The following is a 24,280-nucleotide window of genomic DNA, read 5'->3' as shown; positions in this document are numbered from 1 at the left end:
CACTCAAAAATAAACATTAACAGGATTCAAAGTAGAAAATGATATGGGGACAAAGCTTGTCCCGTGACCACGGGCTCTGTCCCCCCCATCCCATCCCATCCCCATCCCTGCGGTTACTGTCGCCGTGCCATTCTCCAGAATGACAAATGGAAGGGTGGAAGGGGAAACGGAGATAAAGCTAAGTGGCTTCAACTTTTTTACGTCATGCCGACTCCGGTTCTCAATCAAACCTCCTTGCTTACAGGTCTTCCAGGACCCGGCCTACTGGAAATAGGAAGTACGTCAGAGGGGGCGGCGGACTAGGGAGGGATTGCGTCTGACGAGCTGGTGCGGCGCGACGCCGTGAGAAGGGAAATCGTGGGGCTGGTCCCGAACAGGTTGTAAATATAATCTTAAAGGTAGGACGGACGGAGGTGGGGACATGCTGTAGAGGGGGATCGCGGAAGAGAAAAGAAAGAGGTGCGTATGCTTTGTAGCGCTATAGAAATGATAAGTAGTAGTGCTAGAGCGCGAGGGAGAGTCGCCGGTCGCGTATGAAGAGCGGCGCTCGGCGAGTGATTGTGTCGGGGCCGTCAAATGCATGTGGACTTGGAATGTTTGCGTTTCGCACACAGTCTCTGGCTGGCGGTTTTCCGCCCTTAATAAATCTCTTCACTTGCTTTGCAGCCGCAGGATGTCTGGCATTGGAAGTAAACGGTCCGGGGGGGATCCCGGCACCTCGGTGCCCCCAGAGAAGAAAGCGGCCGTGGAGGACTCGGGCACCAAGGTGGAAACTATCAAGCTGGGTAGCGTCCTGTCCATGGTAGGTTGTAATGTGTTGATGCACTTCACTAGGAAGCCTAACAACACTGCATTGGTTCTCTAGTTTGCAAATGGGTTAGTTGTGAAGAAGAGAAAATTAAAAGAGCAAAAGGACTGACTTCTTAGTTTTGGGGGAATGGTGTGATTTTTGACAGGTTTTCGTACCTGAAATTTCACACAGTATTTCAGATGGCATGACATTACTCTTCCTCTCCCTGAGCTTTTTTTTAAAAAGTGATCATTGATCAGTGTCTCAAGCCATGTATGTGTTTGACATTTTAAAGACTTTCATTATGGTCAGTGCATTAGCTACATCTAAAATGTCATCTTGTTTCCCTTTTGGCATTATTGCTTAAACACCCTCCTCCCCAGTCCCGTCCAATCTTAACCAATACATTTAGGAATCTTAAGGCTATTGACCCATCTACTCTGTCCTTCAGTGTTTCAAATCTCTTGTCTACCACTATGTTATCCAAGTCTATCAATGAGGCTGTTTCTTCCTATAATACTATTCTCTCCTCTGCTCTGGATACTCTCGCTCCTTCCGTTCCCCCGTTCTGCAAAACGTACCAAACCCCAGCCTTGACTGACCTCTAGAATCCACTACCTACGTTCCTGTGCCCGCTCTGTCGAACGCCTTTGGCTGAAACCCCGTGCCCATGCTGACTTCATACATTTCAAATTCTTGCTGACCTCCTTCCAGTTTGCTCTTTTACTTGCCAAACAGGACTATTACATCCAGTTGACAAATTCTCTTGGCTCAAACCCTCGATGTCTCTTTGCCACACTGAAATCTCTCCTCAAAGTGCCTTCACCTCCAACTTCCCCTTCACTTTCTCCCCAGACTCTGGCTGAGTACTTTCATGATAAGGTTAACAAGATTAAACTTGAATTCTCAACCAGGTCACCTCCATCTCTCCTTCCCTTAGCCCATTCTCTCAACCCTCCAACCCCTGCCTCCTTTTCTGAAATCACTGAAGAGGAAACTACACATCTTCTTTCCTCCTCAAAACTAACTACCTGTTCCTCTGATCCTATTCCCACCCATCTACTTTACACTATTTCTCCTACTGTCATCCCATTTATCTGTCATATCCTCAATCTTTCACTTTCCACTGTGACTGTTCCTGATGCCTTCAAACATGCCATAGTCACACCACTCCTTAAAAAAACCTTCATTGGACCATACCTGTCCTTCCAACTATCGCCCCATCTCCCTCCTCCTTTTCCTATCCAAGATACTTGAATGTGCTGTTCACTGCCGTTGCCTTGACTTTCTTTCATCTCAAGCTATTTGATCCACTTCAGTCTGGCTTTCACCCCCTTCATTCAACTGAAACAGCACTTGCTAAAGTCTCCAATGACCTGTTCCCAGCCAGATCCAAAGGTCTCTCTTCTATCCTCATCCTTCTCGATCTGTCTGCTTCTTTTGACACTTGATCACATCCTACTCCTTGATACGCTGTCCTCACTTGGATTTCAGGGCTCTTTTCTTTGCTGGTTTTCTTCTTATCTCTCCCAGCGTACCTTTAGTGTATACTACTACTACTTATCATTTCTAAAGCGCTACTAGACGTACGCAGAGCTGTTCACTTGAACATGAAGAGACAGTCCCTGCTCGACAGAGCTTACAATCTAATTAGGACAAACAGTGGATCCTGCTTTACTCCTATCCCACTGTCAGTTGGTGTACCTCAGGGATCTGTCCTGGGACCTCTTCTTTTCTCCATCTGTACTTCTTCCCTTGGTACTCTGATCTCATCCCATGGTTTTCAGTATCATCTTTATGCTGATGACTCCCAGATCTACCTCTCCAAACCAGAAATCTCAGCTGAAATCCAGGCCAAAGTATCAGCCTGCCTGTCTGACGTTGCTGCCTGGATGTCTCAGCGCCATCTGAAACTAAACATGACCAAGACTGAGCTTCTTATCTTTCCCCCTAAACCAACCTCTCCTCTTCTTTCATTCTCTATTTCTGTGGATAACACTCCCATCCTTCCTGTCTCATCAGCTTGTAACCTTGGAGTCATCTTTGACTCCTCCCGCTCCTTCTCTGCACACATTCAGCAGACTGCTAAAACCTGTCGTTTCTTTCTCTATAATATCACCAAAATTTGCTCTGTCTGAGCACACTACCAGAACCCTCATCCATACTCTTATCACCTCTCGCTTAGACTATTGCAACTGGCTTCTCACAGATCTCCCACTTAGCCATCTCTCTCCTCTTCAATCTGTTCAAAATTCTGCTGCACGACTAGTATTCCGCCAGTGTCGTTATGCTCATATTAGCCCTCTCCTCAAGTCACTTCACTGGCTTCTTATCTGTTTCTGCATACAGTTCAAACTCCTCTTATTGACTTATAAATGCATTCTCTCTGCAGCTCCTCAGTACCTCTCCACTCTCATCTCTCCCTACATTCCTCCCCGGGAACTCCGTTCACTGGGTAAATCTCTCTTATCTGCACCCTTCTCCTCCACTGCTAACTCCAGACTCCGTTCCTTTTATCTTGCTGCACCATATGCCTGAAATAGACTTCATGAGCCGGTACGTCAAGCTCCATCTCTGGCCGTCTTCAAATCTAAGCTAAAAGCCCACCTTTTTGATGCTGCTTTTAACTCCTAACCCTTATTCACTTGTTCAGAACCCTTATTTTATCATCCTCACTGTAATATTCCCTTATCTCTTGTTTGTCCTGTTTGTTTGTCCTAATTAGATTATAAGCTCTGTCGAGCAGGGACTGTCTCTTCGTGTTCAAGTGTACAGCGCTGCGTATGTCTAGTAGCGCTATAGAAATGATTAGTAGTAGTATTCCCAGGTTTTTGTGTCTTGTTCTTAAATGTTTTATGGTCAATATTTAAAGCAATTTAAAATCACTTGTGTAGTGCCACTGATTCCCTCTTAACTGCCTATGCTGAACCTGCTAGTTTGTGGGCAATCTGGGGATAGAGTTAAGGCAAAGCGTCACCCCCCCCCCCCCCCCCCCCAAAAAAAAAAAAAAAATCCTTTTGGGACTACCTGTGCCTGTCTCTGGTGTTCTAGTGGAGAAATTGGCACAAGCAAATGGGCACTGCAGCATGTTACAGTAGCTATTTTGCAGCTTTGATGGTAGGAGTGGGCATTGCTTCTGCCCATTCTCTTACTAGACTACCAGGGATCAGACTTAAGTAGGCCTGAAAGGATCCTTGTGGGGGGGAGGAGGAATCTGAAGAGGGTTGCTAGTTGGGAGGGGATCGGATTCTGGCCCTATACTCATATAAGTAAGTCCATGTTCAGCTTTGACTCACGTAAGACCTGGTGGCTAGCACAGGCTGAGTTAGCTCTGGGTATTCAGTGCTGGGCCAAAACATGGCCCGGCATTGAATATCTGGGCTTATTCTGCCCACGTTAGTTGGTGTTTTAAAGAACGCTGACTGCTGCAGGCTGAATATTAACTGGTTTATTTTTATATTTTTCTAAATACAAAGGGCTGATGTCCGTGTAACTTTGAGAGTTAACTGGACAAATCCCAGTTTTCAAATTCCCCCCCTCTGTCCTGATAAAATTTAACAGTAATGTTTGGGAGGGCTTTAGGGATGATGGGTGTCCTTAATCTTTAACCAGGTAGTGCCAACACTCAGTTCTGTTTGCTTAACTGGTTACATTGGGTTAGAAAACTCAGTCCTGAACTTACCTGGTTAACTTTAGATATTCATTTTTATTAGCTTGACAGTTGGATAAGAATTTTTAAAAACTTTCCTGATGACAAAAAGACAACTCTAGAAATCTTGTTAAATATACGTTTTATTAGACTAGCTTAATGCATTACCTACAACTTAGTGGTTGACCTGAGTTGTTTCCTAGTCACAGAACATAAGAAGATAAGAATTGTGATATTGGGTTAGACCATCATCTTGTTTCTAACAGTGGTTAATCCAGGTTACCAGAATCTGGCAAGATTCCATGCTACTTACCCACAGGGTTAAGCAGTGTCTTTCCTCAAATCTACCTAACCGCTTTTACTACATTATCCAGCAATGAGTATATAAGAATAGCCACACTTGGTCAGACTAATGGTCCATGTACCCAGTATCTCTGTTTTATATGTTGCATTTTGATTACTATCTTATTATTACATTGTTTAATTGTATTTTACTAACTGTAGCCTGTACTACGGTATTGTGTAAGCCACATTGAGCCTACAACTAGTGGGAAAATGCGGGGTATAAATGTGTTAAATAAATAAATGTGAGTCTCCTTGGTTGGAAGCACCTGGCCAAGCCAGGAGACAACCTGGTCCATCAACTGCTTGAGACCTGGGCTGTCCATCTGGCTCTGCAGGAGTTTTGGCCACTCCTGGAAGGGAAAGTGGTCGGAGTAAAGTCAGACAATACCACGGCTGTGGTGTACATTAACAAGCAGGGCAGAACCAGGAGTGAGGCGGTGAAGAGGAGGCAGATATCTGTAGGTGGGTAGAAATACATCTGTAGGCTCTCTCAGCGGTCCATATTCCCCCGGATTCTGTATATGGCGCTTTGAGTTGTGAGCGTAAATTTGGGCACGCACCCAATTTGTGCATGCAACTTAATTGAATAACAAACCAATCAGTGCCAAGTTTTGAAGTTTATTCAAGAGTTTGATGTACTGCTCACAGGAAGACCATCGAAGTGGTTTACAAAACATAGTTCAGCTGAAAAGAATTCCATTGAGATGGGAAAGTAGCAACTTAAACAGGGAAGGAAGGCCTTTTGGGCGATTTAAAAAACAATTATCGGCACTAATTGGCAATAATTAGAATTTATATGCAGGTTTGTAGGCATGCTTTAAAGAAGTGTGTGTAAATTTAGTGCGCGGACCTGAAAAGGGGGCATGACCATGGGAGGTGCATGGCGAGTTGGTGGCATTCCTGCAATTTATGCTCATTGTGATAGAATTAGTGGGATCCATACGGGGATTTACACCAGGTTTTCATTGGTGTATATGGTCATGCCTAAATGTAGTCGTGGTTCCCAGCACTAAGTTCTATTATTTTTGTCATAGGGGCAAAGACAATGTGCAGGCAGACTTTATCGGTCACTGTCTCTTGGATCCGGGAGAATGGGAGCTGGGGCTCTAGCTTTTCAGCTCATTGTGGACTGCTGGGGACCTCTTTAGTTCATCTTGAATGCAGAGGCAGAATGCTTTCAGTTGCCAGAGGGATCTGGTCTCTCAGGAATAGGTGCCCTGGTACATCCTTGGTCTATAGTGGAGCCTCTTCCCTCCATGGCCTCTCATTGGCCCGTTATTTTGCAGGATTGTGCATCATTCTGATCTGGTCTTGCTGGTGATTCCGGATTGGCCTTGCAGGCCTTGGTATATGGACGTCAGCATCTGCTGGTGGAGAACCAGCTTCCTCTGCCCAGGGTTAATGTCTACTCTGGCAAGGGCTGATAGAAATGGAAGATCTGAATCCCTTTTAGCTTTGGTATGGCCATTGAGAGGCGATGATTAGAGAACCTCGGGTTTTCCCCTGCAGTGATTTCTACTCTGCTTCGCTCCAGGAAGTCTGCTACATCCCTGGCTTATGTCTGCGTCTGATGTGTGTTAGGGACCATTTCCTGCACCAGGATTCATTCTCCCTTGAGTGCTCAGGATCCCAATGTTTTGGGTTTTCTGCTGCAGGGCCTGGAACAGGGGCTGGCCTTGAGCTCCCTGAGGGTCCAGGTGGCTGCATTGCCTAGCTTTTATGGAAGGTGAAGGGCATTTCTGTGGCTTTGCATAGAGAGGTGTCTTGGTTTCTGTACGGGGTGGCACATTTGCACCCCCTCTTCGTCCTTCCTTTCCTTCTTGGGACCTCCAGTCTGGTCCTCTGGGCACTGTCCGAAGCTCCATTTGCGCCCCTGCACTTCGCTTTCTTGAAGGCTCTTACCCTCATGCCTGTTTTTGGTGGCCATCATCTTTGCTAGGAGGGTCTCAGAATTACAGACCCTCTTGTGTCGGGATCCCTATCTCTTCTTGGAGGATTCTGTATCCTTGCATATGGTCCCATCCTTTTTTCCAGGTGTGATGTCTCCATTCCATGTGAATCAGGAGGTTTCCTTGCCCCCCTTTGTGGTGGGATTGTTGCCGGAGGGTCAGAGGCTTCACAGTTTGGATGTTCGGAGGATGCTGCTCAGGCACCTGAAGGAGATGAATGAGTTTCGTCTCTCAGACCTCTTCTTTGTGCTCTTCCATGGCCCTCCGACGGGCAGGTGGTCTTGAAGGCCTCCATTGTGAGGTGGATTAAGGCAGCTATTGAACCTGTTTACACTGGCAAGAATCGTCCAGTGCTTCTAGTAGGGCTCAAGCCTGCGCGGTATCCCCTGAGGAGATCTGCAGGGTGGTGACTTGGATGTGTAGATCAGAGTCCGCACAGACTTTAACAGAGCTGTTTTTCGGTGGGGGGCCTTGACTTCCTCTTCCCAATTTAGTTCAAAACAGTGGAAGCTGACACTAAGAGAGGAGAAGTTGTCTTACCTGATAGTGACACTTTTCTGAAATCCTGCCCTTGGAAGACCTCGGCCTGAGTTCTGGGTGTGCTTTGTGTTCCCTTTCAGTTCATTTCAGGAAAAAAAAGTACAGTTCTGATTGGCAGCCTTACAGGGTTCCTGTGAAATGGCTATTCCCTGGTATATGCAGGGTAGTGAGTGCTACTCTGGTGTTTTGCTAGCTTATTGCAGCTGCAGTGGTTGACGGGGCTGGGTGTGTTACAAAGAGAGACCTGCTGCATGGGCAGATGGATTGTTCAGGGAGCACCACTGCTTATATTAGTGATGTCTGCTGGTAGGAGGTGATGATAATCCATTTGTTCAGAACAGAGTCTCTGACTAAAGAAAATAAAACTATCAGGTGAGACATAATTTCTTCTTTGTTCTTGCCAGTGCAGTTGAACCTTATGACTGTTTCCTGAAAGACTATCAATGTTCACTTTTGATTAGAATCTCCCTTTTTGTGTTGCCCTTCCTTCCCCATAATAGGGAGGAAGAATTACTTTAATAGGGAGGAAGAATACTTACATACTTCTGTCTCTCTCTAGATTTATTAACCCCCTTTATGAAGAGATTCATCAAAGGCATTGTACATTAATACCTTGCTTACCCATTCCCCTGACAGGAGGAGCTAGACATCAAAACTCTGCAGGCAAGGAACCGGAAGCTGGCTGAAATGCTGGACCAACGACAAGCCATTGAGGATGAGCTGCGGGAACACATTGAGAAGCTGGAGCGCCGGCAGGCCACAGATGATGCCTCATTGCTCATTATCAACCGCTACTGGAGCCAGGTCTTTGCCGCAGTCTGTTTGACCTACCGTGTTGCTTGTTCGTTCTCAATTACTCACTCCCTTACTAGTGTCTGACAGTTGTAGATTTTTCTTTCTCTCCTCTTAATTGACTTTTTCTTGGCTTATGTGTTGTCTGATCCTAATACTTTTTAACTCCACTAGGGTAAGGTTTATACATCTGTTTTTGTTGCTTCCTGTTACATTTTTATGATGTCAAGTATACTACTGCTGTCTCTTTTAGACCGTTTCTGTTTCTTCACTGCACATTCTCTTACTTTTTTAGAACCCATAAGCTGTGCCTCTCTTTTCTATCTCATTTCCTTTGTGTCTGTATTCTATTTTTCTGTCTTCTGGATATCCTTTAAATTAGGAGTCCCTTACCCGCCTTGTTTCCTTTTTCAGTTTGATGAAAATGTCCGGATCATCCTCAAACGCTATGACCTGGAGCAAGGGCTGGGCGACCTGTTATCAGATCGCAAAGCTTTGCTAGTACCGGAACCTGAGCCAGACTCTGACAGCAATCAGGAACGTAAAGATGAGAGGGAGCGAGGTAGGAAAGTGTGATGGAAGGAAGGCGAGTTCCTGGGCCTTCTACAAAATGTGTCAGGAAAGAGAGGACTGCTAGAGATTAACGTCCCTGGTAGTCACTTACCATCTGAAAATAGGATTACAGTCTCTTTCTGGCTTCATTTTCCCCTTCTTTTTCTCTCTCTCTTCTATAGCCTTTTCCACCCTGTATTTTTCTCTGTTCTTTCAATTTTCAGTTATCTGCTCTTGTGGTTTTCACACATTGTCCCTAGCCTTCGGTTTTATTGACTCTTTCTTGTGTTTTTGTTTTATTTCCTCAGGAGAAGGATTGTTGGAGCCTGCCTTCTCTTTCTTAGCAACGCTGGCAAGCAGCAGCAGTGAGGAGATAGAGTCACAGTTGCAGGAGCGAGTGGAATTCTCCCGCCGGGCAGTGGTACAGGTTGTGGCAGTATATGAACGACTTCAACAGAGAGTGAAGGTGCTGGAGCAGAAACTGAGCTCTCCAGGTAAGAAAAGAGTGCAGGGATGGGACTCGGGTAGCTGTAGTGTGTAGAGTATGCAAGGGAGACCCATGCAACTCCTGGTAAATATTCGTCACAAATCATCTGATTGGCTAAAGATTTTCCCAAGAGTAGCAGTAAAAACATATTCATGGACCTAACTCTAATGACCAGTTGCTAACAGTTCAGTTTTTATATAGTATCTGATCACTTTTTCTTTTTTTTTTTTTTACTTTAAAAGCATTTTTATTCCATTGATCAAAATGCTTTGTTTTCAGAGAGTTATGAAAAATCAAATATGTGTAATACTTTAAAATCCAGACTAACGTAAAATATATATCATATTAGTTGAAATAATTAAAACAGACTGGGTACACAAATGCAAAACATATAAAATGTGTAAAATCTAGCAAACAACTGCAATTGGCATTTGTAAATAAAGGCATGTGTAAACCTTGATCTTTCTGTGAAATACCAAATAGTTGGGTTCAAGATGGAGGTCCAATTGTAATTTGTTTCAAGAATTCAGCTGCTCACAGAAAAGGCTCTGGAATGAATTTCTGTTGAGCGCAATTTTGAGGATGGGACATACAAGTAAACCTTTGTCTTTGTATTTCAGGGAGCAGTGGGAATAGCTATTCTTTTATAACTGTCTGATAAGTGGGTCTTAATTACCTTAGTGCCTTTAAAAATGATCATTATCCCCCTAAACTTAGCAGGAGCTACTGAAGACTAGATAGTCTTCTGGTACTAGCGTGTCACAACCTATGTGACAATGTTTGAATGATTTGTTGATAGAACTACAATAAAGCATTGCCGTAGACATCTGAAGACAGTTCAGGTGATTGAACAGTGATTATAAACTATATGGCATCAGCTTCCTTATAAGCAAATTTTATTTTTTAAAAATGTTTTCCTTATGAGACCAGTCCAGACACTTTTATGCATACCTACCAGCTTCTCATACAATTTTTTGTTAAAAAAAAAAAATTCTGTTGGAAGAATTGATGTAAGTTTGTACTGGTTTATAGCTATACGATCTAAATTTTTTAGAAACTTTGTATACCGCTTAGGACCATTAAGCTTTGGTGGTCTATAAATATCTGAATTAGATTAGACTGAGAGCACCTGACTTTGAATCTGTATAAGTGCACTCTGCAGTTTCTACCCAACCAGTATGTTCTCATTCTCCAGCAGATGGTGGGCGTATAGCCTATGCAGTCTGAACCAGTCTGGTAGGCACAAGGGAGGCCCAGTCACTTGGCTGGTTTTTTTTTTCCTTATAGAACATTTCTAATTTTAATTTGTTGGGTATTTCATTAAAAAAAATAAATTTTGGCTGGCTCTTGGTAGTACCATTGGGAAGTTGGGGTGTTGGTCCGTGGGGGCCACGTTTAACCCCTGGGGTGTTAAACGCTCAGGCAGCTGGGTCTTTCCCTCAGCTCCAGGGGTTTTCCTCTGGAGCATTGAATGCCAAATTTGAACTGCCAAAAAACAAAAAATAGGAGTAAAGTGATACCTTGGGTCTTGCAAGAGGTTGTTAGTGCTGACTGTACCTTTTGGTCCTCCACTTTTCCAACGTATGGTTAGGCGAGTAGGTGTCTTGTGGCTGGAGCCCTGCTCGAGGCAAGGAAGGTGTGGTATGAGCTCCAACTATTCCCTCCCGACATCAGACCTGTGGACAGAGGTGTAGAGGCTCTGGGAGCACAGTGTATGGGGAGCCTAAGACTGTGGGTTTGGCTGCGTCCGAAGGTGTGAATCAGGGAGGTTCTGGTGTTGGAAGCTTAATACGGTGACGGTTCCAGTTTTGGTGGGAACCACCGCTATTACTGACTGGGCTTTGCGTGACTGAGCAGCCACCATGTCTGATGTTGGAGGATCCTCTGCCTGGCTCTTTTTCTCCGCTCCTGGTGATAACCAACTCCCCTGAGCAGAATTTTATCTTCCCCAGTTCATACGAGCCATGTTTAAAGCTTGGAAAGCAGGAGGACCTGCTGAGGAAAATTTTGGCTCTGACAAGTCCAGCTCAACCAGCTGCCAAACAATTCAGAGTGGACTGGGCTGAAGATGTGGAGGAGCTGGCTGCCAGGCTGTCTAACGGGAACTTCAGTGAACCTACATAGTTTACATAGTAGATGACGGCAGAGAAAGTCCTGTACGGTCCAAGCCACTCTGCCCAACAAGATAAACTCGTATGTGCTGCTTTTATGTGTATACATGACTTTGATTTGTATCTGCCATTTATCTGCCATTTTCAGGGCACAGACCGTAGAAGTCTGCCCAGCACTAGCCCAGCCTCCCAACCACCAGCCCCGCCTCCCGCCACCGGCTCTGCCACCCAATCTCCACTAAGCTTCTGTGAATCCATTGCTTCTGAACAGGATTCCTTTATGTTTATCCCACGCATTTTTGAATTCCATTACTGTTTTCATCTCCACCACCTCCTGCGGGAGGGCATTCCAAGTATCCACCACTCTCTCTGTGAAAAAATACTTCCTTACATTTTTCTTGAGTCTGCCCCCCTTCAATCTCATTTCATGCCCTCTAGTTCTACTGCCTTCCCATCTCCGGAAAAGGTTCATTTGCGGATTAATACGTTTCAAATATTTGAACGTCTGTATCTTATCGCCTCTGTTTCTCCTTTCCTCCACGCTATACGTGTTCAGGTCAGCAAATCTGTCCTCATACATCTTGTAATGCAAATCCCATACTATTTTTGTTGCTTTCCTTTGCACCGCTTCAATTTTTTTTACATCCTTAGCAAGATACGGCCTCCAAAACTGAACACAATACTCCAGGTGGGGCCTCACCAACGACTTATACAGGGGCATCAACACCTTCTTTTTTCTGCTGGTCACACCTCTCTCTATACAGCCTAGCAACCTTCTCGCTACGGCCACCGCCTTGTCACACTGTTTCGTCGCCTTCAGATCCTCAGATACTATCACCCCAAGATCCCTCTCCCCGTCTGTACATATCAGACTCTCACCGCCTAAGATATATGTCTCCCGTGGATTTCTACTACCTAAGTGCATCACTTTGCATTTCTTCGCATTGAATTTTAATTGCCAAACCTTAGACCAATCTTCTAGCTTCCTTTTTCATGTTTTCCACTCCCTCCCAGGTGTCCACTCTGTTACAAATCTTGGTATCATCTGCAAAAAGGCAAACTTTACCTTCTAACCCTTCGGCAATGTCACTCACAAATATATTGAACAGAAATGGCCCTAGCACCAATCCCTGAGGCACTCCACTACTCACCTTTCCCTCATCCGAGCGAATTCCATTAACCACCAACCTCTGGCGTCTGTCTGTCAACCAGTTCCTAATCCAGTTCACCACTTCGGCTCCTATGAACTAAAGGAAGAAGAGGGCTGTTCCCTCCAGGATCCGGTGAAAGAGAATCTACAGCCAGGGGGAAGATACCTCAGATGGGATCTACGAGTTGGAAAAAGAAATGGCCTAGTGGTTAGGGTGGTGGACTCTGGTCCTAGTGGTTAGGGTGTTGGTCCTGGGGAACCGAGTTCGATTCCCACTTCAGGCACAGGCAGCTCCTTGTGACTCTGGGCAAGTCACTTAACCCTCCATTGCCCCAGGTGCAAATAAGTACCTGTATATGTAAGCCGCAGTGAGCCTGCCATGAGTGGGAAAGCGTGGGGTACAAATGTAACAAAAAAAAAAAAAAAAGAAATGTTCTAAGTTGCCTTTGACTAAACTTTTTTTTTTAACTCAAAGGGTAAGATAGCTGTTGAAGAGTTTTGGGATCGAGTTATACTACAATCAGAGGATGTTACCACCCTGAACCTAGTAGAATATTGAAACAGAGAAATATGACTGCAGATAAGAGCCAGATTGCTCATCCAGTCTGCCCATCCTTGGTAACCACCAGCTCTTCCTTTCCTAAGGGATCCCAAATGCTTGTCCAATGCTTTCTTAAATTGTGACACAGTCCCTGTCTCCACAACCTCCACTAGGAGGTGATCCTATGGTGGTGTATAGTGGCTGCTTCATGGAAAAGGACAAAATCCTACAATATGCTGTGATCTAGTCTGAATAACAAATTACTTTTAGGTTTTTCTTGTTTCCTCCTTTAAATTAAATGCCATAATTTTTTCATATACCAATATATCCTTTGTGTATATAAGATGGGTGGTGGGATGCACTCTCTCTTCTTATAAGCCTGAGCTGTCTAACTTATTTTGTTTTATTTTATTGGGAATGACAAGATGACCAGGCTTCATCTTGTCTATGAATGTTTGGCTGGATCTCAGTCTGGTAATGGGGTGTGGGGTGGTTGTTACTAAAATCTTCTCCTTGCATTTGTCCTGCAGACCCTGCTGTCATAGAGGAGGCAGTGAAGGAGCTGAATTCGCTGTTGGCTCATGAGGACAGTCGCCTGCAGGAGCTAACTGATCTGTTGCAAGAGAAGCATGAGAGCATGTCACAGGAGGTAGTGGAATCCAGCCAGTCTCTTTCCACCTGTCTGCCATATTCTAGGCTTGTTAGCACAATTAGGTTGACTTCATTTATTGCTAACAGTAAGAGCCAGAGTACCTGATTAGTAAACAGGATTTATATAGTACTTCCAAAAATAAACAGAACAGGCTTTCCGTGTGTGAGCTAAATCTATATAACTAAATAAATAACATGTATATATGGTCACTTCTGGGGTAAAAACTATTGCAAGCAATATTGAGGCAGAGTCATCCAGAGTTTGTGGCAAAGTTAATCCATAGCATGCCTCCTTAAATGTAAGGTTGAAATGAGCAATAGCAGTGAATCTGAGAGATTGAGATCATTTCCAGTATAGCCTGGCACAGAGGAGAGGTTTATTCATCGTGGTATGTGCAAAATGAACCATTTGGAGACATTTCCCTGAGAGAGAATGCACCACAATGCTGCCTCTTTTCATGTAAATTGGTAGGTGGATAGGGAGAAGGAATTCTGGATTCATCTTGCAGCAGTACTTCAAAGTGAATTCAATTCAAGTACGATATGTATTTCTCTGTTCTGGAGGGCTTGCAATTTAAGTTTGTGCTTGAAGGAATGGAGGGTTAAGTGATTTTTCCCAAGATCACAAGGAGCAACAGTAGGATTTGAACCCTGGTTTCCCTGGTTCTCAGCCTGCTACTCTAACCTCTAGACTATTCTTCCTGAATGTTGTAATCACTAAACATTATATCTACATCTTTCTGTTTCCAGACTTCTTGTATTCAGATTGAATGTGCAGAGATGATGAGATTGCTGAATTTATAATGAAGTATTAGAGGAAAACCAATTTTGAATTAGTTTCCTTATCTTCACCAGACCAGTCCAGAACATGTGGGTGTTGTATCTGTCAACCAGAAAAAAACAAATTCATTCATGTGATTCATCCCTTAAGGGCAGTGTGCAGGCACAGGTATTCTGTATTTTTCTGTCTCCAGCAGATGGTGATAGTACACCATGCAGGTTCTGGACTGAATGAGTCCGATAGCCTGTATATCCAGTTCTTACTCATTAATGAACTAATGTACCTCTCCATGTGGAAACCATTTCAGCTGGAAGAAGGAATATTTGTTTAAGAAATACTTATATTGGTCCAAGTCCCTTCCCTCTCACTCCCCTGTTCCTTAGGAGGGGATGTTTTAGGGTTGAGAAGCCTCTTAAAGAGAGACAAAAGGTTTTCTGAGCCAGCTTTTGGACCAGTATGAGACCTGGCTTCCAGCTGAGCATGACGATCTCTTACCTGGAAAGAGAGGATAGCTAGCCCAGAATACTTAGAAGTCTCTGGGCCCCTCCTCCCTGCCACACTCTTGCTATGGAATGCAAATATACCTTTGTCTCCTGTTTTCTCATCTCCCATTGCTGGTGATTCTGTGGACTGCACCCATGCTGCCAGGGGGAAGTTTTTGAGGTTTTTAGTAGAGGTTGACCAAATTTCTTTGTTAGTGACTGTGTCAAAACTGGCCCCAAATCCTTTTTCTGCTCTATTTCAGCTGAAAGGCTACTTCCATGGTTTTTGGTTTCGGCTTAAACTGTGTGTTTTCAGTGAAATCTGAAAATTTTGTGCTTTGTCCTGTTTGTCTCCCTTCTCCTGCCAACCTTGTAGATGCCCCCCTCAGGCCTATCTTACAGTCCCTGGCAGTCAGGTAAGGAGTGATTTCCCCCAGTTACTCCTGCCCATGCTGGCTCTGCTGTCAAAATGGCTACCATGACCTTTAATGGCAATCTTAATGGCTACCATGACTTTTAGTGTCAATCTTGTAAGATTGCCACAAAAGGTCATGGCAGCCATTTTGAGAGTAAATTTGACATGGTCAAGAGTGACAGGGGATCACTTTTGTCCTGAATATACCACTAGACCACCAGGGACTGCAAGATAGTCTGGGGGGTCTGGGGGAGGTTACTCTTGCATTCTTTTTTGTTTTTTTAGTCTGTGTCTACTATTTCAAGTTTAATCCGAATTTTTGATATACTGCAAATCGAGCAACCATTTTAGTGGTGTACAATCATTTATTCTCAAAAGCAAAGGTCACACTAGGAACGTTTAGAAAAGGAGGCGGGAGAAAATAGGATAGAGGAACTACATTATTGATGAGAAGAAAAAATGGAGATGAATGCAAGTAATGTTGTTGTTTATTTTATTTTAACACATTTATATCCCACATTTTCCCACTTAGTTGCAGGCTCAATGTGGCCTTACACAATACTGTAGCGGTAGGCTCCGGTTCAATAATATACATACATAGTAAATTCATAGGCATGTAAGATCATTAGTATAAGGCAACAAAGAGATAATGAGGGGATGGTGATAGAAGTCTAGTACAGTCCATATTTTCCTGTGTCGCAGGAAGTAGTGGATTAGTTCGGGTCTTGGGGGTAGGCCTTCTTAAACAGGTTTGTTTTCAGTAATTTCCTGAAGTTAAGATGGTTGTGGATAGATCTCACGGATTTGGGCAAAGCGTTCCACAGTTGTGTACTTATGTACGAAAAGCTGGATGCATAAGTTGTTTTATATCTAAGTCCATTGCAATCTGGATATATACAAATATGCAAAGTTCGGGATAGGCTGGTACTGTTTCTGGGTGGAAGTTTTATGAGGTCCAACATGTATCCAGGAATTTCACCGTAAATAATCCTGTGTACGAGAGTGCATACCTTGAAGGCAATACATTCTTTGGAGGGAAGCCAATGCAGTTTTTCACGAAGTGGTTTTGCACTTTTAAATTTTGGTTTTCCGAATATCAGTCTGGCTGCTGTATTCTGTGCGGTCTGAAGTTTCTTTGTTAGTTCTTTACAAGCTGCATAGATTCCATTGCAGTAATCTAATTGGCTTAGTACCATTGATTGTATTAGGTTGCGAAATACATCTCGTGGGAAGAAATGTTTCAGATGCTGATGTTAGCTGTTAGAATCCATCAGTTCAAATGCAGCAATCAGTTTTATTACTGCACTTGGTCTGATTGGAGTCCATTTTGTTTTGTTCATTTTTTTTTTTTTTTATAACTGTGATATTGTGATCCGCCTAGAATTGTAGGATAGGGTGGAATAAACATTTTTTTTTTTTTAAGTAAATGTCTCGGCTCAGTTTGCAGTTCTCTACCTCCACCTGCTGATAAACACAAATATCCCACAAGTTCTGGAATAGTGGGAAGGATTACTGGAAAGAAAATTATCAGGTAAGGCCTAATTTCTCCATATAGCTCATTGCTCCTTATACTGTGAGGTATTGTATTCCTCCTTTATGGCCATATCTGCTCACTAAATTTAAGTGCATTCTGTTCTGCTAGTGATGTTACGGTCTCACCCTTCATGTTCTGGACTGCTCTGATAAAGATTCTAAGAAATGAAAAATATCTTAAGCTTGCTAATTTTCTTTCCTTTACTGTCACCAGACCAGTCCAGAAACCCACCAAGCACTTCTACAGTTATTGGGTCGCTCCTTTCTCTTGCCTGTCCTTCCAGTGCTTGCTGTCCTTGTTTTCTTCTAGGCTATATTTCCAGCTAACTGGTTGACTTCTTCCAATTGGTCAATTCTAATGCACTAGCATTGTTGCATTGTCTTCGTTAACAGGTTGGTCACCTTTACTCATTTAGCTGTAATCTACTATCTATGATACATTTCATTCTTCAGATGCACCTTGTTATAATTGTCTTCAACTTCAGCTGGTATCGTCTTCAGCTAATAGTGTTCTGTTTAGTTATTTCACTGTAACAAGCTATTTTGAGTTCATCATCTTCATCATTTATGGTTATTTCACTTTAATACATATTGTCCTTGTAAAGTCCTTTTGCTGAAATATGCTATGTTACCATATCTTTAGTCAACATGTTGGGCTCCTTCAGTTTTGACTGTGAGATGCTAGGTTTTTACTACATTTTCAACCAGCATATAGTAGTTTTATTGAATTATGTTCACTCAACATGTTCTCCTGCAGTTTTTTAGCTGTGATAAGCTAATTTAACTAACAATTTCAGCGTGCAGGTTCACCACCTACAATCATTTTTGTGTAAACTGCTAGCTTTGCTTTATTATGTATGGCAACTCAGCTGGAAAGAATAGCACATTGCCAGAAAAATTACTGAATATCTGCATGCTGCCCTTAAGAGCGAATCACATGGAACAACTTTTTTCTATCTGCTGGTCAGTGGACACAACAATCATTTTGGACTGGTCTGGGGACACTAAAGGAAAGAACATTTAGGAGGTAATCTTTCTGAGGAAACCAGTGTTTTATGTTGAGCTCCTTTGTTGTAGCTCCATGCTTTCAGATTATGATGACTCGTGTCTTATTTAAAAGTGTTTTTTGTGGATGTCTCTTTTTGATAGAAGTTTGATAATATGGAGTATGCATATGAGTTAGAAGCCCAGGACTGAATGGCAAGGAGACAGATTTCCTTCCTTCCTCATAGAGGGTTGAGTTTGGCCTTGATATGGAAATGCCCATAGTTGTTTGCTGACCCTTATGGTAACTGCAGTATTTTCTGTACAGTTTTCAAAACTCCAGGAGAAGGTGGAAATGGCAGAGTCTTGTGTATCTGTGCTGGAGACCAGGATGGAGGATCTACAGTGGGACATTGACAAAATTCGCAAGAGAGAGCAGAGACTGAACCGACACCTTACGGAAGTGCTGGAGAGGGTAATTGCAACTAGTCCAGGGTAGGAGTGATGGGCAATGCAATACAGGTTCAGACCCCTCCTCCTTCCTTTCTGGCACTTCTTCCAGTGACTTCATAGAGAAGGAGGGAGGCCAAAAGATAAAGGGGCCCTTTTACAAAGCAGTGGTAAAAAGTGGCCTTAATGCACTCTTACATGGGTCTTTCCCACGTGCTAAGGCCATTTCTACCACAGCTGGAAAATGGCTGATTTTTTTTTTCTATTTTCTGTTTTAATGTCCATATGCTAATGTTACACAACTATACTGATTGGCTTTACTTGTTCCTCCAACAAATGTCACTATATCCAACTAGCAAGTAACAGTAGAATAGCTGAAAACTTTGAAAAATTAAGGAGAAAAAGGACTTCAGGGTTGAAAATCACAAGACAAAGCTCGGACTAATGGCCTGCCATATTTCTTCACCAGTCCAGGGACGGGAAAAAATTATTGGAAAAAGAACAATTTTGGATTAACAAATTGAAAACTCTTCATCCTTCTGGTCTGAATGTGGCCATAGAGTGGAAAGCCGCCTTCTAGTATTCTGAGTTTTTCTCTTTCTTTTTATTGATGTTATTGGGGGGCCATGTAAAAATGATTTGATATATATATATCTTCCAAGGTACCGATAGCGCTGCAAAAATTTTAAACGCACCTGATGAAGCTAGCGTGAAACAGCTGTTGAGTGCTTATCCTTGTTTCAGATATTGATTTGAATGAACTTAAATTGCTAATAAAAAATTTTTTCAAAAATATTGATAACATAATATGTTCAAGGAGGTTTTTGTGGACTGGTGAAGAAATATGGCAGGTCATTAGTCCGAGCTTTGTCTCTAGACATGACTTTCGCCAGTGAAGTCCTTTTCCTCATTTTTTCAACATTTTCAGCTATACTTTTATTCCATAGCATCCCACAGATCAATCCAGAGACTTATGGGTTATGTCCCTCTACCAGCAGGTGGAGATAGAGAGAACTTCAGAGGTTTACTATATGTGGTCATGTGTAGTCACCTTAACTTCAGTATTCTCTCTATCTAGCAGGTGGATGGTCATATCTGTGCAGCTCTGGATTGATTGGCTCCTGGCCTGGTCCCTTGGGTCTACTCGAGCTTCTGGGGTCTGAGGTGTCCTGGTCTTGGGACTTGGGTGCACACCTGGTGGTGCCAGGTCCCTCCCTTCCTCCCCCATCAACCCCTCCTCTCTGCCTGACTGGGGTTTGTGGTTCTCACTCTCCTGACTTTAAAAGGAGTCTGAGATTTCTTTTGCTCCGGCGTCCTCACCTGCCTTAAACAAAATGCTGTTTGAGCAGTGTTTAAAAAAAAAAAAAATCTGTCTGATTTGTCCTGCATGGCAAACTCATTCCAGTTTGCAGTATCTGCTGAATGGTGTGAGAACTGACTTGGCATGTGACAGCGATTCCCATGGGGGTGAGTAGTCATTATCCTATCTGCGCTGGTGGGGTACAGCAAAAGCAGCTCCCAGTGTGGAAGCCACTGGGCTGCTGCAGTTTCCCGTGCTGGAGATCGACTGTACATCCCAACTCTTTGGAGCGGTGTGCTCCTTACCTCCTGGCTCATTTTGGTGGGCGCAGGGCAGTGAGGATTGAGGGCGCCATCTTTCTTGCCACTCCACATGGCAATGCTGAAGCCCCAGCGCTCCCCTGGGGCCTAATTTGCTTGCGATTCAGGCAGTTTTATACTACACTAGTAAAACATGCCCGTTTCTGGAGCAAATGAAACGGGCGCTAGCAAGGTTTTCCTCCCGAACCCCCCCCCCCCCTCCCTACCCACCCCTTCGGCGTTGTGAAGCCACTGACCGCCATTGCTCCGTGCCTCGTCAACGCACGCCACCTTCATCCACTGACCCCATTGCTCCGCCCTCGATCTTTGACGCCATTGCTCCGCCCTTGATGTCATCACGTTTGACGCGAGGGCGGGGCCCAGACAGTGATTTCGGTGGCTTCACCACCACGAACCCTTCGAACCCGAAGGAAGTGCCCGCAGGAAGTGACACTGACGTCAATGTCCTCAGAACGTTGAGGGTGAGTTTTATTATATAGGATATAAAACTGCCTCAATCGCAAGCTTTTCGGAAATGTGACTGGGGAACTAGGGTGGATCACTCCCAGTTTCTTCATATTTGATATTTAAGGGCTTGTAAGAAAGGAGGCCTGGGGTGGTTTGCAGACTCCTGTGGGAGTCCTCGAGTCTCCCACAGTTTTGAGTCTCCCGGAACTTTCCAGGGGCGAGGTTGGAGACCTATTAGTCCCCTACAGCTGTTCTGCAGCAGCAAGAGCCTTAAGCTGCAGCTTGGAAAGTACTGACTATCCGAAAGTCTTCTGGTAGAGATGGCTGTCCTTCACTATTTGATTTACACTAAGAATATTTCTGGACCCTCCTTGAGGAGGTTCAGGGTGTGTGTACATCATTAATGGAAGGGAGAAAGGGATCAGGATTAGGGATCCTACTCTAGGTTTTTCACTCTTTCCCTCTTCCCCTTACTCAGAGCATGGCAGTATACAGTTTGTTTAGTTAGGCTTAGGGCTGTTTTCATGTTTCTATGAGAAATGTTACATTTTGAGGCTAATGCAGGCCTCTCAGGTTTCTCTCGGTTTCCATGGTAATCCTGCACCCTCTGTGCTGCCTTGGTGGCATTTGCTCTGTGTGTACTATTTACATCAAACTAGTTTTATTTAGGAGGGTGGCTAGCCTTTCAGCCTGAAGGTTACAAGTTCATGGCTGGTTTTATCCATCCTATTAGAAACTGTGGGCTCAGCTTGGTTTCCAGTGGGGCATTTTTTATTTCATTCTCTTATTGCTTGCATGGCTGGAACAGTTATCAGAACTCTACTAAAGATTGCCCTTCTCGCTCTCTCTCTCTCTTTGCACACTGATACAGGCCACACTGCAGCTTGCTAGTGCGCAATGGTGCAACAGCCATATTCTGCTACACCATCTGACTCTGGTTCTCAGCCACACTTGTTAGCTCCAATGCGCAGCAGTTGTAGTGCACAGTCACACCAGCCAATTCTTGTTCCTATCTGCAAGAAGTTAGCGCTGGCTTAGGCATCAGACCACTGATGTGGCTTCCAAATCACATTTGGTAACCTGCCTTTTGGAAGTAATCTTGGGACTGGAGAAGATCTAGGGCAGTTGGATAAAGACCTGAGGGACTTCCAAGTCTCGGAGATTGCCAGGGGACGAGTTTAAGGATGATTTTTAATCGCTTGGTTTTGTCGTAGGTTTTGTGGGGCCAGGAAAACCACTTTCAGGGTTTCCATTTCCACTACAACAAGCCACCTGGCTCTGGTAGACTGAGCTCTGTTTCAACTCCAGCTCAACCTATGCCTGCTGCATCTTCCAATGATGGAGTCTCAGTTCACTCCTCAGGCAGGACTCCTGTACTGGTTTCAGGAGGAGTGGACCAAGATTACCTCAGCTCAAATGTGTCTTAGTTTTTCTATCGCATAGTTACAACCTGGACTTCACTACAGATTTTTCTTGGCGTCTACATGCAAGGTCAAACACTGTCAGGCACTTCTTGCCACCTTGCCAACGTTTCTTCCTTTAGGCACAGTTGAGTCTGTCCCCAGTTGCAATTGGGGAATGGGAAGCTGTTCCCTTTGCTTTGTAGTTCCAACCAGGGAGCTTCCTTCCAGCTGAGTTTGGCCATCATAAGAGTCTAGGGTGTTTACGGTTCAACTTTTCACAATGGGAACCTTGCAGTGTGTAATAGTTCTGTCTGGTGAGGAGAGTTTCTAGCCTCCCTGGACCTCAAGGAAACTTGCTTTCATATTCCCAGTGCTCCTTGCTGCAGAGGGATCTTAGCGATTTATGACCATGTCATTCAGCCTTTCCATGTTGCCGAGGACATTTTTGCAAGGTCATGGTGGTAGTGGCAGCTTTCCTTCATGTGGATGGATTGACAGGTTCATCCCTATCTCGTGACTGGCTGATTTGCGGCTCTATCAAGAGACTCTGCAAACGTAATCCAAGATACCTACTCGTCTTCAGTCCTTAGGATTGGTAATCAGTGTCACCAAGAGTCAGCTGTTTTCCTCACAAATCTTGGCTTATCGGGGAGTGCTGTTCCATATAGGCTTGGGAAGTCCTTTTTTTTCTTTTGCTCCTCAGCAACAGATGCCAACCCAAGTCAGGGTTTACTTTCCCTACCAGGTTCAAGTTATGGGCACAAGGTTCTCTTTCTTGGACATTCTCCCATGGGCCTGAGTCCTTATCAGACCACTTCAGGGGTTTCTTCTCTGCTTTGGTCCCCATCTCTATGGTTCCTTTCAAGCCAACTTAGTCTCAATGGGTGATTTCAACACAGCTTTCTGCTGATATTTCAGTTCTCTCTCCATGGAGGTGGCTATCTGCAGCTTTTAGGCTGCTAGGGTGTGCCGTAGCCGGTGGCAACAGATTTTGGATCCCTTCCAGAAGGCAGACAGTCGACCGCCTCCTCACTTGCCAGATGTAGAGTCGAGGCCGGCTTAATTGCCAGTTTTCTTCTGTGATTTGTTTTGGGCGTCAAACAGACGTTTTTGGCGGTCACAGCCTGTCATTTGATGTGGTTGCGCTGCTGGGTGGTGAATGCAGCTTCTAACAATGGCTGGTTCAGCTCACTTTTCAGGGCAACTATTGTTTGAGGACTCCATGAAGTTGGTGGAAGGCCTGGGTGACTTATAGACTTGGTGTCTTCCTGAGGACATGTCTACGAGTTCTTTTTGGTGGGGTCAGGCTCACCCTTATCTTTACGACAACAGGGCTATCATCCTGGGCAACCTAGTTTTCTTTAGCAATCCAGTCCAGGCAGGTTCTCAGAACTCCCAACTTCATTCGTTTGAGATCCTCTGGATTTGTACTGGTGACGGTACTGGTGACGGGCACACAGTCCTGTCTTTTCTGCATACGGTGGTTTCTGCCTTCCATCCCATTCCACCTTTTTCTGTTCCCACTTCTTGGATGTTCACCATATACTCCTATACTATTTGGAAGTGATCAGCGAGTTCCGTTGGTCAACTCTTTGCTTCTTGCTTTGCTTGGGACCATAGGAAGGTACCATAAGAAGGCTCGCCATTTTTAGATTGGCAGATGTGGGCATAGCGGTTTTGATGTCAGGAGGAGCAGATCTTTTGTAGAATAGGCGTTGGTGTAAAGCTGAAGAGCTGTTCCGCATAAGTGCCATTTTATTCAAAATCCTTTTAGGGGAGCAGCTGCTCCCCTTGCACCCCACCTAGGTACGTCTCTGCATAGTGGGGCAGTGCCTGGGATGACCCACTAAGCAGAAGTTACTTCCTACATAGCCTTATGCACTGCTGAAGATTGTAGCGGATTAATGTAGCGGTGGCAGGATCAGAAGCAGACAAATTCAGAACCTGGAGAGCCTTAGGTATATAGGAAGGTGGCAACTCCTTACGAAACACCCACACTGCGATAAGATCATCAGATTCCTGACCTGCTGAGCAGAAACGCCTCCCGGCATACCCTCATGTTGTCCTCTGGCTAGTCACAAGAAAGGGGGTCTGGCTTCAAGAGCTGCAGTGGCCGTTGGCTGAGAGAGGCAATTTCTTCAGCTGGCCTCTGTATGGGACAGTCTCTCCCGTTGCTGGTGGCAGCGCTTTCTTCCAGAGCGTAGTTGACTTCCTTTTCCGTGTCCCATCTGGCTTCCGTGGCTGCCCTTTGTAGTTCGCCCACTTGATCTGCTGTCCTTCCCTTGCCAGGCTTTGCAGGCTTGGCGTGGCAGCTCTAGGCATTCCAGATTTGACTTGGCAGCGCATGTAACCGCGGTCTTTGTATCATTGCTCCAGTCTGCTGAGGTTGTAGTACCCTGCCCCACTTGAGGACTGCTTTGGTACATCCCACACTAGTCTCTGGATTGATCTGTGGGACGCTATGGAAGGTAAAATTAGTTCTTACCTGATAATTTTCTTTCCATTAGTCCCAACAGATCAATCCAGAGGCCCGCCCTTTATTGATCTGGGTTGAGTGTTTTCTTCTAGTTGCCTCAGTTTCATCAGATTCCTCCATTTGATTTTTGGC

The 24,280-nt window shown here is 44.4% G+C and overlaps 1 protein-coding gene across 4 annotated transcripts in view; it reads left to right on the top strand.

The window, feature by feature from the left end:
• The first annotated feature begins 294 nt into the window (after nucleotides 1–294).
• RNF20 (ring finger protein 20) overlaps nucleotides 295–24,280 on the top strand; it is a 55,012-nt gene continuing 31,026 nt past the window's right edge. Inside the window, exons 1-7 of one of the 4 annotated variants that reach the window (XM_030221592.1) lie at nucleotides 295–377; nucleotides 667–802; nucleotides 7,910–8,077; nucleotides 8,480–8,627; nucleotides 8,926–9,111; nucleotides 13,437–13,555; nucleotides 18,081–18,227. In XM_030221592.1, the coding sequence (XP_030077452.1) occupies nucleotides 674–802; nucleotides 7,910–8,077; nucleotides 8,480–8,627; nucleotides 8,926–9,111; nucleotides 13,437–13,555; nucleotides 18,081–18,227 (897 nt within the window). In that variant the 5' untranslated portion in view covers nucleotides 295–377; nucleotides 667–673. Of the gene's footprint in view, nucleotides 460–666; nucleotides 803–7,909; nucleotides 8,078–8,479; nucleotides 8,628–8,925; nucleotides 9,112–13,436; nucleotides 13,556–18,080; nucleotides 18,228–24,280 lie in introns of all 4 variants that reach the window. The other 3 variants (XM_030221583.1, XM_030221575.1, XM_030221598.1) reach the window with 3 other exon arrangements.

The sequence above is a fragment of the Microcaecilia unicolor genome, chromosome 1, assembly GCF_901765095.1.
Source record: "Microcaecilia unicolor chromosome 1, aMicUni1.1, whole genome shotgun sequence".
NCBI lineage: Eukaryota > Metazoa > Chordata > Amphibia > Gymnophiona > Siphonopidae > Microcaecilia > Microcaecilia unicolor.
Note: the sequence above shows the minus strand (reverse complement) of the source record. Positions and strands in the feature narration are given on the sequence as shown.